This window comes from Phycodurus eques, chromosome 8 (assembly GCF_024500275.1).
Source record: "Phycodurus eques isolate BA_2022a chromosome 8, UOR_Pequ_1.1, whole genome shotgun sequence".
Lineage (NCBI taxonomy): Eukaryota > Metazoa > Chordata > Actinopteri > Syngnathiformes > Syngnathidae > Phycodurus > Phycodurus eques.
The window spans coordinates 22,634,247-22,647,901 of record NC_084532.1 but is presented as its reverse complement, the minus strand read 5'-3'; the positions used below and the strand labels follow the sequence as shown (position 1 = coordinate 22,647,901).

General features: G+C 40.4%; 2 protein-coding genes across 2 annotated transcripts; both read right to left on the bottom strand.

Moving 5' to 3' along the window:
• Nucleotides 1-1,320: 1,320 nt before the first annotated feature.
• LOC133406530 (transmembrane protein 275-like) lies at nucleotides 1,321-2,333 on the bottom strand. Its single transcript, XM_061684199.1, has 2 exons — nucleotides 2,274-2,333; nucleotides 1,321-1,917 (listed from the first exon to the last, which is right to left on the bottom strand). The coding sequence occupies exons 1-2, from the start codon at nucleotides 2,331-2,333 to the stop codon at nucleotides 1,321-1,323; spliced, it is 657 nt and encodes a 218-aa protein (XP_061540183.1).
• A 1,347-nt stretch (nucleotides 2,334-3,680) lies between these two features.
• Nucleotides 3,681-13,637, bottom strand: mknk1 (MAPK interacting serine/threonine kinase 1). The gene is made up of 14 exons (XM_061683530.1): nucleotides 13,537-13,637; nucleotides 12,690-12,748; nucleotides 11,645-11,750; nucleotides 11,467-11,565; nucleotides 11,300-11,397; nucleotides 10,374-10,453; nucleotides 10,212-10,285; nucleotides 10,026-10,130; nucleotides 9,889-9,944; nucleotides 9,111-9,206; nucleotides 8,540-8,734; nucleotides 7,066-7,230; nucleotides 6,936-6,979; nucleotides 3,681-5,763 (listed from the first exon to the last, which is right to left on the bottom strand). The coding sequence occupies exons 2-14, from the start codon at nucleotides 12,744-12,746 to the stop codon at nucleotides 5,532-5,534; spliced, it is 1,407 nt and encodes a 468-aa protein (XP_061539514.1). The 5' UTR covers nucleotides 12,747-12,748; nucleotides 13,537-13,637; the 3' UTR covers nucleotides 3,681-5,531.
• Between the last annotated feature and the right edge of the window lie 18 nt (nucleotides 13,638-13,655).

Here is a 13,655-nt window from a genome sequence, read left to right as displayed (position 1 = left end):
TTAAAGTCCCTCTAAAGCAAAAAAAAATCTGACACACCACAAAGAAGAGTGTTGTTGACCACCCTGCCAAATTTGAATGTGCGGATGTAAGTATTCATTCTCCAATTACATAGCCCCAATCCCCCACCGCCCCCCATCCCTCCACCCCCTTGCACGCCACTGGGCCACCTCAGAAAATGGATGGATGGACATCTCTTGTATTGGCTCTCGATTATACTAACAAACTAATATGAAGTGTTGCTCAGTGAGCCTCAATTGACAACTTTTAGAGTCATTCAACAGTAACTTTATTTGTGCACGCTACATTACAAAGAAGACAATACGACAAGCACTGCACACACGGGATCCATCGGACGTTTTTGGAGAGCAGAGCCGATCCAAGACCAAATCATTAGGTACACTTGCACACTCATGACATTTGATACAATAGCATAGCAAATAATTGCAAAGATAGCAATTATCGTTCAAACAGTAATATAAGCATGAATTCAACTCTTTGCAGTTTTTTTTCTCTGGAATCTATCCTCAGCTATTCACAGTACAGTGGTCTCAGTGTAAAATCATAAAATGCCACAAGATGGCGCCAGAGCCCTGGGTAATAGGAAAGAAGCGATACATCATGCCTGAGAAATTTCAATCTTTGCGTGTCACGGAGGACAGTCTTTGCTACATCTGAATGTGTTTGCTTTGCTACACACCCACCACTGAAAAGGACACATGACAAAGGATAATTTGGTAAGCAATTATGCAAAAAGTTACATAGCATATAAACTTGATGTTCACAAATTAGCCTATTTGTGATTTTTTTTCTTTCTGTGGAACCTACCCTCAACTATTAGCAGAAATACTCACCTATTTGCATTTTTTGCGCGCTTGCGGAAATGCCATAAAATGCCACAAGATGGCGCCAAAGCCCTGGCTATGAAAAGGAAGTAGGTTGATGCGATATATCTGAAGAGATCTTTTTTAAATCAGGGAGGGGCTAAGTTTAGCCTGGGTTGTTAGCAGAAGTTACAGAGTCTTCGTCGCATGTGCATGTATCATATGCTCTTCTGGTACGTATTTTCAAAATCAAACCATCTGCAAGCCATTTATTTTTAAAGTGAACGTCGTAAGATGAGTTTGACATGATATTAAAGTATTTTAGAATCATAGTTTACTTTCAAAATAGGCAATTATAAAATAATTTTTTTGGAGGGGTCAATTACTCACGATTTTCCGCTAGCGGCTGCTCCCTTTCTGTACTTCCCAGGTGCACAGTGAGCTGTAAACATTCAACAACCTGTTAACAGACAGCCAGTACTGTAGTCACCACCGCATCTACTCGCCAGCAGAGTTCAAGTCTGGTGGAGTTTCAGTGACCATACGTGCGTCACACCGCACATGCTCGTCTTCGCCCCCTCCAGAACACGCAGGCAGCGCGGCGTCATTGGCGTCGGACCCGCGCGAGGAGGTGGGCGAGCTGGTGGGGCTGAATTGGAGCGCCGTGGTCTCCTGCAGCGTGTGCTCGCTGGTTTCCATCTCGAAGGCCGCTCCCGCCCGCCCCAGCCCCTTGACCCGGGGGGCCGAGCTCGCCGGCGGGCCCCTGCCGCTGGTGGCGCAGCACGCCGCGAAGAAAGCCAGGGCGGTCAGCAGAAGGAGCGGCCCGATGATGATAGGGGGGTTGCCGCTCGGGACGAAGGTGCCGAAAGCGAAGGCGCCTACCAGGGTGATGTTGATGCCGGCCAGCAGCGTGCACAGGCCGCACGCGCAGCACAAGGGCGGCGAGGGCAGGCCGTGGGCACCAAGACGGGCGTTCGGTTTTGGAACCCGCTTGGTCGCGGGGGGTCTGCACGTGTTTTCTGGCAGCACCATGGAGAAGTGTGTGAGGGGTCCAGACCAGCTGAAGATCAGGTGGAGAAGCGATGGACTCATCACCTGAGACGACAAACAGACTGGAGAGGAAGAAGAGTTGAAATGATGTACAGTTATCAGCTCAACAGTCAATAGAAATTTGCCGCTCAACTTCAGGTCCCCGTAAAGACAAAAACAAAAAGTACAGTATTCTAAATTTGAGAATCAAGCCTTTCTCTCCGCTCTCAGATGCTGTGGGCGTGTCAACAGAATGAGCTGAAAACATGCCGAGCTCAACTGTCACTCAAATGCCAGTACTACGACCTGGAAAAATGAATGCCAGCATCATTCTTATACGAACACATCCCTGCGTGTTCGGGCCGCAAAAAGATACCGTATCCGCTTAAAGCCTTTGGTCGCTGGAATATACACAATCTCACTGGGTCTTTTCCACGCCGCGACAACGAGGCGCTCTGAAGCGGCCACACCAGCGGAGCCATGTTCCACACTCTGTCAAGTTGAACTTTTTTTTTTTTCCTGCCCTTCGTTGCTCTTCCATATTTTTCTGCGTGACCTGCATGCACCTAGGGCCGACAACAAGGCGCTTAAAGCATGCTCACCAGGATAATTAATGAAATATTTCCCCCCTTTTATTTCCTATGAGGGGCTCCATAAATTGCAACAAATTCACACAAATAAAACAAATCATCAAAACAACTAGTGACAATCTCTTGAAATATATTAATATATACCTACTTTATACAGAAAGCATTAGTGGTGTTTGTCCATCCATGTCAGAAATGAACGGAGTGCAGGAGAAGTGGACATCTCATGTCTCCTCTCTGCGGGTGAGGAGCACACTGAGCTGCTGCTACCAGGCAGCTGCTCTACTGCCAAACATGAAATGGAACGGCACGCCCACTTAAACCTGGAATAAAATAGATTAAAAATTATTTTTTTTTAAAACACCCACTGAATCAAATACTGATTGTATGCATTTGATTAAACTGAAACCAATAAAATATCACAAAATTAAATTACATTAAACTAAATACATTCCATTAAATAACTCTCAATTAGAAATAAAATGTCGATTTATTTTATTTTATTTTAGGTAATTGAAAACAATAAAATAACACTACATTGAAAACAATAAAATTACATACATACAAATAGATTGAATAAAATTCAACAGTTAAAAGCACCACTGAAACAAAATACATTAAATAAAAACATAAATAAGCAAGACTTAAGTCAATTACATCAAAATTATAATAAAATGAGGTAACAGTAAATTTAAAACAATAGTGAAATAACACTAATTTGCATCGAAATTAAAAACAGTGAAATAACACTAAATTGTATTCAATCAAATTAATTACATTAAAATCAATAGAAAGAAATAACACTAAAAATAAATGACTGAATAAAATAACAAAATTAACTTAAAAACAAAACACCGCAAAATACATTAAATTCAATAATGAATTTACACTAAATAAAAAAAGAAATTATATTAGATTAAATCAAAAATAAGGACCACTAAATTAATTAAAAAATAGTACAACTAAATTGGATTTCATTAAGAACAATTAAATTAAATCAAAACACTAAAACTATATATATATATATATATATATATATATATTAAAATGCACTAAATTCACTTACTTTAAAAAAAAATAATATACATTTTAAAATGTATATTTAAGATAGGTTCCTTATTGTGGTTGGAGTTTGCAATAGTTTACTTGCACTAAACGCTTCCTAATATTTTGCTTGCCTTATTTGGGCGAGGCACATTATTTGAGTGATATATTAAAATGTCAAATACGAACACAACACAGTAGTTTATCAAGGATCTTTTATTGAGAACAGCATGTGGTTGAAACTATCCTCCGCACCTTATGCATAAGACCATTAACAAATATAACAGGAAATCAGGGGAGGGGCTCCCTAACTAAATACCTTTCTCATTTGTGGCCAATTGAGTTAATGTCATGAACAAACGGACATCCCATAAGAGGCTTTTAATTTCGCCTGCGCTCGCTTCTGCGAGGGTCTTTCTGTGAGGCAGCAGCTCAGCGTTGCTATAGAGATGTTGTGTCCATGGCAACCCTGTGGCCTGTGTGGACATCTGACTTCCTCACAAACGCACACAACATACAAAACTAGGCTCTCCCAAATAATACAAATTATCGAAATAAAATATTCCCATGTATGTATAATTTGTCTAAGCTTGGTTTGTGCATCGTTTTTGACACATTCAGGGAAAAACAAACGAAGATACAGAAATGCATGAGGTATCTGATCAATATGTCAAAACGAATTTCTTTGACTCGGTCATAAACCGAAAATGTGTTGAGCTTACCCACTGGGACAATAAAGTAGAGTCGTAAAAACCATGCGCACACATCCACCAACTCCCGACGGCATGAGATCGTGATGCAGGTTGCAGGGACATAAAAAGAACATTTGAGGCTCCTCTGACTTAAACCCATGTACTTTTTAGGGGGTAGATCACAGGAAGGTGCTACAGGAGTTGGGATAGTTTATGACGTGGAGACAGAGCTTCAATGGGCCTAGACAAATTTCAGCCGGAAACAACAACAACAACAACAACAACAAAAAAAGCATTTAGGAAAGGGTGGTCTTTATAAGCGTGACAGATCAGTCACCATTTTCTAATTGAACTCTCACAAGGAACTGCAGTCTTGACTGCAAAGGTTGTCTCATATTTTCTTGCTGACCATAAAGTTGTCTTTGTTCAGCAAGCACGTCAGCTTTATCGTCATCCGGCTGTCTTCTACACCGGGGAGTAGGAGAAGCCGGCGTGTAAAACCAGACGCACATAAAAATAAATCCCTTTAATACCAATATGGAATCCCTTGTATTTATTTATCAATGTTAACAATATACTCCAAAATAAATCCTACAAGTGTCATCATCTTTAACCTCAACGAGTGAACAGCAAACCTTTTCGGTCGCCAGACCTGGAAGTATCAGGTTAGAATAAGAACCTCAAAACCTCATCTCGTGCAAAGCGGGCTCGAACTTGACCGTGCTGAGACAAAGACGATGTATTTACTAAACTTATTAATTATAGATGCCATCTAAGACTTTTAAAGTACATCAGTGCTAAAGGTAACTTGTGTATGAGAACACTTAACGACAACAACAAAAAATAAAAAAATAAATAATTAAAAGTTCTTTCTTCACAGTATGGAAATTAAAATTAACATCACAACCCGACTAGAGCATAGTACACGTCCTGAAAATCCACTTTACGTGAAGAACACTGAAGGCTTCATAAAAGAAACAAAATAATATAAAAAAAAGATTTGTTTCTACATGCGATTATGGGGCAATCATTTAAAGCAAGCGTTTGTCTACAAAGAAAATGTAAATAAATTACCTGCTGCATTGTTGTTTTATTAAAATTAAAATAATAATATTTTTTTTAAAAATTCAGTCACAAAAACTAAAAAAAAAAAAGTCAGGAATTTCCCCGTGGTTTCCAAGAGGAAGTGCTACTTTGCTGCAAGTGATAAGATTACAGGCGGTGGGGAAGAAAAAAACAACACACCTTATCACTTCTGATAGGCTGGCCCATCACACACATGCTAAGACACACAGAAGGAGAAAGAGAGGATAGATAATAATAGAAGTCAGAAAACAGGATGGCGAGCGGCTTCTTTTCAGGCCGTGAGCTCTGCTGCGCCGTCTCGGCCGCGCAGGGCGTTGGACTGCGCCCTCCTGCGAGCCAGTCTGGAGTTGAACGGCGGAGAGAGCCGCATGGAGCAAACGACGACGGGACGGACCTCTTCGTCCTCCTCCTTCTGCTCCTGCTGCTCGTCGTGCTGCGACAGCTGCCGGTGGAAGGCGATGGCTTCGGCCGCAAACTGGCTCAGGTCTTTGGTGTTGCTGTTCCTGCGAGGTCAATATCCAGAAAGCTTCAGAGATGCTTCCTTGCGTGATAGGCGCAACATAAATGAGTAGAACATTTTTAACCCTCCAGTCAGGCTTATTTTTTTGGTACATCATAAATATTAAACCACTAAAAGAACAATTTTCATTATAAATCAGCTTTTGTTAATATTGGAAAATCAATTAAACTAAATCTACAGAACACTTTGCATTTTTTCATGTTTTAGATTTTGCCATAGGAGGCTGAAATGCAGATTGGAGATTAATCCTATTTTTGTGCTAAATTGGGGTGAAATATAGTAAGACGTGCATGTCAATATGTGTCAAATGACTTAAGATCATAGTACAACAATTTGTATATCCTAGTAGTTTGTTTGAAAAAAGAAAAATTTAGAATTTCTGAGCAGTGGACCCTGCCCTCGCCGCCCTTGTATATTCGTGTTTCAGCATTCACAAATTTGCTAATTATTTTGGGACACTATCCCCTGTGATTCACGGAAAAACTATAAAAATTAAATGCAATGTATATTTGTAAAGTACAGCTTATCTAAGGTATGTTTTAAAGTCCTACTAAGCACTGTAAATGCACATTTTCAGGCTCTAAAAAACACAAATAAATGTTAGGCATATTCTTCCACCATGTTTGCTGCGCGTTTGCAGCAAGACTATTTTTGGTATGTGTTGCTAAAGGTGGATTTTGTAAATGCGCACAGAGCGTTCACATATGCTGTTTTTGTGCTCAAGCCAAAGCGCTGTGTAATATAAAACTATTGCCATGGCGCCATCAACTACAACCCCAATTCCAATGAAGTTGGGACGTTGTGCTAAACATAAATACAAACAGAATACAATGATTTGCAAATCATGCTCAAACTATATTTAATTGAATACAAAACGCCCCAACTTCATTGGAATTGGGGTTGTATGTTGAAGTAGAGGGAGGAGCTTCATTTACAGAGGCCTTAGCCCTGTCTAACAGAAAAGTAGTAATATGTCGCCATCTTATGGCATAGGTAATTATAAACGCTCTCAGGGGGAATTAATTACTCTCAGATTTTTGCTATTAGCGGACGGGAACAGAGTGAAATACATTTAACCTTTTGTACAATTTCCTACTAAATTCTTAAGCCTTTGTCAGGAGTCATTTTCAGTGGTTTCATAACTTTCCATCTTACCTCTGTAGGGCATGAGGAGTTGGAAGACCTCTCTCTGGTGCATTCTGTACAATGGAAGGTGAAATAATGTGCATGAAACTCAAGTCTTTAATAACGAACTGTCAAACACCAAGAAAAAAACAATACCTACCCCCTGCACCCATGGGTGCTTGAGGACCTGAGCGGCGCTAATGCGCAGTGTGGCGTCTCGTACCAGCAGCTTGCTGATAAGATCCTTGGCGGCGTCTGTGATGTGAGCCCAGTCCTTGTCTGGAAACTCGTATTTGCCCTGCTGGATGCTCTCGAACAGGTGACTCTGGAGGTGGAAGGTCACATTGGAGTCTTAATTATACATGCGTCACACATTCTAGAATGGATGCGACGTTCTCAGCACGCTAGCTCCATGTTCCTACTGCCATCGCAATCTATTTTTGAAACGTGGTTTGCTCGTGACTACACGCGGGTGTCTCCTGATGGCGGCAATAGCTTGAGTCAGATGATGACCAGGTGATGAGGGAGATAAGTGATGGATGCCCTCCTCCTGTGACACACCGTCTGTATTTTCTCGATGCACCAACTCGTTCTACCTACATCACCAGTGACAGTCGAGGTGCAATAAATCAAGCACAAATGCACATCAAAAGGACAGGGAAAAGAAGTGAACGGTGTAAGTTCCGCTACAATACATTTGATTCATGCACTTTGTGACTGTATTTTTTACGTGTCACAGGGACTCCAGTTCAATTTGTACCCCGCCTCTCACACAAAAGCTAGCTGGGATAGGCTAAAGGTCACCCACGACCCTAATGAGGACAAGCACTACAGAAAATGGATGGAAGTTATGCTGAAGAGTGGAAACTACAAAGTGGAACACAATCTCTTCCATGTTGATGGTTGAAGTTGTTCCTGTTTTAGGAAAATATTTCCATAGGAATGTCAACTGCGTTAATTTGATCAAGACCCAAACTGTTGCCATTGTAAAACCTAAACAAGTCTGAATGAAATGTTCCAAGTAACATTTTATTCTTCCTAACTGTTATACAAGTAAGAAGAGAAGTTAAACTACTGCATAGCAAAACACTTCTTTTTTTTGCCAACACTAGTGCACTTGTAAAACACACAAAAAAAAGAATGTACTTGCTGAGGTCAAATCTCGCGATTTGCCAATGGTAGTTTGAGGTCAATTTTTGGGTTAATTTTTGAGAATTATTCGTCCCTGAAATTTAGTTGGAATTCCCAACTGTTGAGTCATTTGACATTAGAGGGTCCGCTGTAAGACATTTTTGCACTGCAGTAAATTATGGCAAAATCTAGCACTTTGTGAGGAAAATAAGCACATTTAGCACATTAGGTTAGCCATAGTTGTAGTGTATCTTTGCTGGAATTGTCTTTTTTGGAGTACAACAGCGCGCAACATATCGTTAACAGACTATAGTCATTTCATTTTTAATTTACTATTACCAATCAATAAATAATACCAACGTGCATGCTAAAAATAGTGTTTTTTCTTGTCTCACCAAAAACATTCAAATATGACTTTTGCAGCTATGCTCTTAGGCTAACAGCATGTGGGTATGTCTCATGACAGGCCGTGCATTTGCCAAGTTCCAGCTGGGCAAGTGTACCTGGCATGTGCGGCATGTTTCACCCCGGTCCCACCCGCAGTCGCTGCCACAGTGGCCCGTGAAGGGGGGGCTGCCACTTAACAGGATGTAGAGAATGACCCCGAGGCTCCACAGGTCGCAGCGCTTGTCGTAGAAAGATGCCTCATCGGTGAACACCTCCACCACTTCTGGAGCCATGTACTCTGCTGAGCCACACTAGAGAGAGAAAACGAACGAGAAAATGGTTGTAGTATGTTAGTGAACAGTATAAGGTGCTCTGTTACAGTATAAGGTGCTCTGTTACACATCTCAGTCAGTCTTTCACAACCTTTAGGCATAAAAATAAATCAATAAAACATCAAAGTATATGCAGACCTAAACCATTTAGTGATTTATAGACCAGTAGCAGTACTTCAAAATATATTCTAAAGCTGACTGTAAATTTGTATTTGTAGTAAAATTTTTATGGTAAATAACATTTTTGGACCAATTAAGTGAAATTGGATGATTTCCCATTACATCTCTCATGGTATATGACTGTGCTGTGATTCAGTGGATGGAAAGATTCACTGATCTAAGTTAAGGATCTTACCGGCGTAGTGAGTTCTGGAGTAGTTATGGGTGTGCAGGCACTGCTGAGCTTTACGCCGCTTCCCAGATCAAAGTCACAGATCTTAACCGGCGACACCTGAAAAGTAAAAATGCTGATGAAGGTCTGCAAAGTCAAATTCAAGCACATTTTATGATAAATTTTCAAACTACTACCAATTCTGACAAGGTGTCTACTTAAGCAGAGGCCACATTAAAAGACATGCAGTATATATGCCACATATAATCAAAATATCAAAGAAACACAATTTAGGCTATACAAATATAGATGTCACATATCTCAAAGTACAGTGGAACCTCGATAAAATGGATGGGGGGGTGGGGGAGATCGGCCGATATAGCCGATTGTCCGTTACACTGAAGCACTTTTTTAGGCCATATGGAAATGGAAACTACTTTTGACACATTGTTTAGTCCTGACGGTGCGTTTTATCAGATAGCCGTTATTTCGGGGTCCGTTTTATCGACATTCCACTATATATAACTTTTTATTTAAAAAAAAAAAAAAAGATTAATGTAATAATACCTTCACTGTTATTAACTTAGTTACCATTGTAAGCACATTTGCAAAATTCAAGCAATTCTCACAGAGTATCTACAAATTTAAGCAAATCAAATTTCCGACCTTTTTGGACCACTTTGTTCAAATGTAAGGCCTAGCATAAAAAAATTGTGATCAAATTACAAATAGCTACCTAGCCACTAAGTTGCATCAAATTTAAGACTTTTAAGGCTACACATGTCTTTGATGCCAGACTTACTTGATCAGTGTATTCACAAAGGATGTTCTCCAATTTGAGGTCCCTGTGAGCAATACCTGTCAGGACAACAAAATGTTACCATGACAACTACGACAGGTCACCTGGATATCGGTAGATTGGACATGAATGTGATTTACCCTTTGTGTGCAGAAAGTCAAGAGCTTGGGCGATGTCACGGACCACCTTACTGGCTTCCAGCTCATCAAAGTGCTTCCGGTTCTGAATGTGCGTAAGAATGGAACCTGGGAAGACAAAACAATCACATTGTGTCGGTGTGCATCAAATAGCATGCGGACAAAATGCTTGCTGTTCTTTCAGCTCACCTCCTCGCAACTTTTCAAACACCAAATAAAAGCAGGTATCGTCTTCAAAGAATTCGATCAATTCCAAAATGTTCCTGAGTCAAATAATCTATTTAGTTTCAGTTTAAATTAAGTGTGGTAATTTCATGGAATGTATTTCATAAAAGACATGAATTCCCTCACTTGTTTCCTTGACACTGGTAGAGCGTCTCTACTTCTCGGAAGACTCGGCTGCGGCTGTGTCCCACACTCTTTTCGATGATCTATGTGACAGACCAAAAATGTGGAACAGCTGTGGTAAAGGGCATTCTTTGCTTTACAACTGTTCAACCAGACACGGTTTTGAGGTTAAAAACAGTGCAGAATGAAGTCCGATACCCCGCGATTCACGTTACAATTGCATTGAAAAAAATATATATAATTTTTTTTAACCACCAAAAATCTTGAATAAGCGGGTATATACTGCCATTAAGCGCTTTTGCGGTTGGTTAACCCCCCCCAAAAAAAAAAAATAAGAAGAAAAAACAGGAAAAGTTGGGATAATTTTTTTTTTTTTAAATTCACGAATAGGTCAATCCGCAGGTGCTGGAGAACAAATAAGCGGGGGTCCACTGTATTTTTCACAAAGCTGTAAGCATATGTGGTCACGAGGCACAAGATGGCAAGCTCAGTTACCACGGTATTCAGTGTTCTTCATTTGACTGTTTTATATTTATGGCATAGCATACAAATATCTTTTTATGACGTTACTAGTGCTTTCGTTAAATACAATAACCAGTTCTGGAACCTAACTCAGTCATAAATGAAGGATGCCCTGCTGTACTCTAAAAATAAGTGGTGTATAGCATGGAAACTATAGCTCCAGGACCACATGCAGCCCGTGTGAGTATTTCATACAGCCTGTTATGCAGTTAAAAAACAAACAAAGAAAACCTCAGAGGAATTCTTATGAAAAGCCCCAAAACATTTAACGCATAAGTTTAGTATGTCACTCTTGAGGACTTTATGAAATCTGAACTGAAAAGTTCCGCACCTCAGCTCTAAATGCTAATCGCACTCTATTAAAATGTCTCGTATTGCTCTTTTATGAAACTAATTTTGAAAGTCACCTTCACAGCATACTCCTGTCCATTCTGCAGGCTTACACATCCTTGGACTTTGGCAAACGCCCCCCGGCCAAGCACCTCATCTGTCAGCTTGTAGAGGTCTGAAGTAGAATGATGAATGAGTTAAATACAGATCACAAAGAATTGTACAAAAATCCCACCATTATTACCATCGAAGGTGCCGGTGGCGCTGTTCGTTGCTCTTGACCTTTTCTTCTTCTTTCGTTTGGCTGCATCTGAGATGTTCAAAGGCTGGCTTTTCTCAACTTCTGATGCAGCGCATGAGGACACAACAAATGTAGCCATCTGAAACCATGTCCACTGCACTAAACAATAGGGTGACTGTACCTGCAGGAACTTGAGTGATCTGATTCCTGTCCTCTGACCCGATCCCATTCTGCACTTGCTGTTCCTCATAACACTGCCCTTCTTGGCCCAGAGCCTGGGAGTTGCCCTGAAACAGACAGGAAACGAGAGGAGGAAACAGGCAAGAGTTGTGTGAAATCAACTGCTCATTCGGTCGAGAAACCAAAAGAAAACATTTATGGTTTTCTATTTAAATTTTTCATATCTACACAATCATATTACCTTGTGGTAAGCACAATCACACAAAAGTCAACACAATCGCAAGAAAACTTAATTTTAGAGTACCAAAAGATTAGCTCGGGCCTGTTTCAACAAAAGCTCTAAAGAGAAGAAAAGTAGAGGGGGGGGGGGGAATAAATAAAACATTTTTTGGGGGGGGAAACCGAAGTTAACATCATTTTGTTTTAAATAGTTACTTGTAACTCTTTTTCAGACTTGTATGACAGTTAAAACGCACTGTAAAATTAAAGATAAACACTTTATGAGGGTGATACTGGTAATATTTAAATTTTTTCCTATTGGGAAAATCAAGAAAATATTTTGTTTCTGAATTAAAAACAAAATAAAAGTCGACCAGACTCCCAAAACAGATTGGAATATAACCTTTTTTTGCAATAACTATAAATTTTAAATCACTATTAATGCATCCCTTCCCTATGGCAACATGCCTGAACAGTAGCTCTCTGTGAATATGCAAAGATGCACAACTTCAACCTTATCTAAACCCAGGTATTACCAGAAGTATCTACCCATCCACTCATAGTACATGACTCAGACTAAGTGATAAACATATGTGTGTGACAGTAGATAAGGCAATGCACTCTAAGTGCTAGAGGACTCTGCATCTTTTTGCACAATTGTTTTTTGTCAATGTCTTTATGTCTCCAAAGTGTTCTGTAAATTGACTGTCTAGAGCGGCTCCAACTACCAGAGACAAATTCCTTGTGTGTTTTGGACATACTTGGCAAATAAAGATGATTCTGATTCTGATAAGCTGGCGTTTTACATCAACAATGGCAGATCGTACCTGGAGCGAGCGCTGGAAGACTTGCAACTCCGTCATCACGCTGTGCCTCACCACCATAGCTGCCAAATGAGGGAACGTCACAAATATTTAGTTGAACTGCAATACACTGCATCATGAAACCTCAGATGCAACAACAAGATAATATCATACAGAATGTCAGTTATGAACATGATCTCATGCTTCACAGATTTTTTTTCTTGATTACAAATACACAACCGTTCAAAAGTAAACCCATTTTGTAATGGTAGTGTGGTCCCCCTTCACGCAGTCCATTGTCCCCAAATTGTGAAATTTGCTTTCATTTGAGCAAAGACATTTTTTAAAAATTTTTTTAAAATTGTTCATGTACAGTATATTGCGACTTTTTTATTTTGTATTTTAACCATGGAAATAGCTTTGTGAGTCCCGCGCCAGATGCGCTATATAAATAAAACTGACTTAGCAGGAAATATCAGAATGAAATTCAATAGCTAGCTAACTATAGGGAATACAAGGCAGGCTGTGACGCAATTGACAGCCAGGCAACAGGGCTTAGTAACCGCTTTGCATTGTGGGTTGTGGCGACCAACAGCAGCAACTAACATCATTCACATTTGACTTTTGTAGTTCATTAATATCTTCACAACACCCGCTTGGTAAAAGACCTGTAGTGTGTCAATGTGTTGTTAAAAAACAAAAAAACAAAAAGGCACACAAACGCCGCATTGTTGTTTTTAGCGTTAGCCACAGCTAGCTAGCTGGCTAGCCAAGCACAACCGGCTGCCGTCCATTCCGTCCCTCCATGTTTGATATAAAAACAGGGCGGGTGGCGTTAAAGCCAACATGAGACATAAAATGGTGGTCTAACCTGGACATTCTCCGAACTTGCCGAATCCCCTCCGGTCAGAGGCTCCGCGAGCTGATGCAAGCTTCCATCGCGACACCGCCTGAAACTCTCCCTCGACTCAACCAGCGGGGCGGGGACAC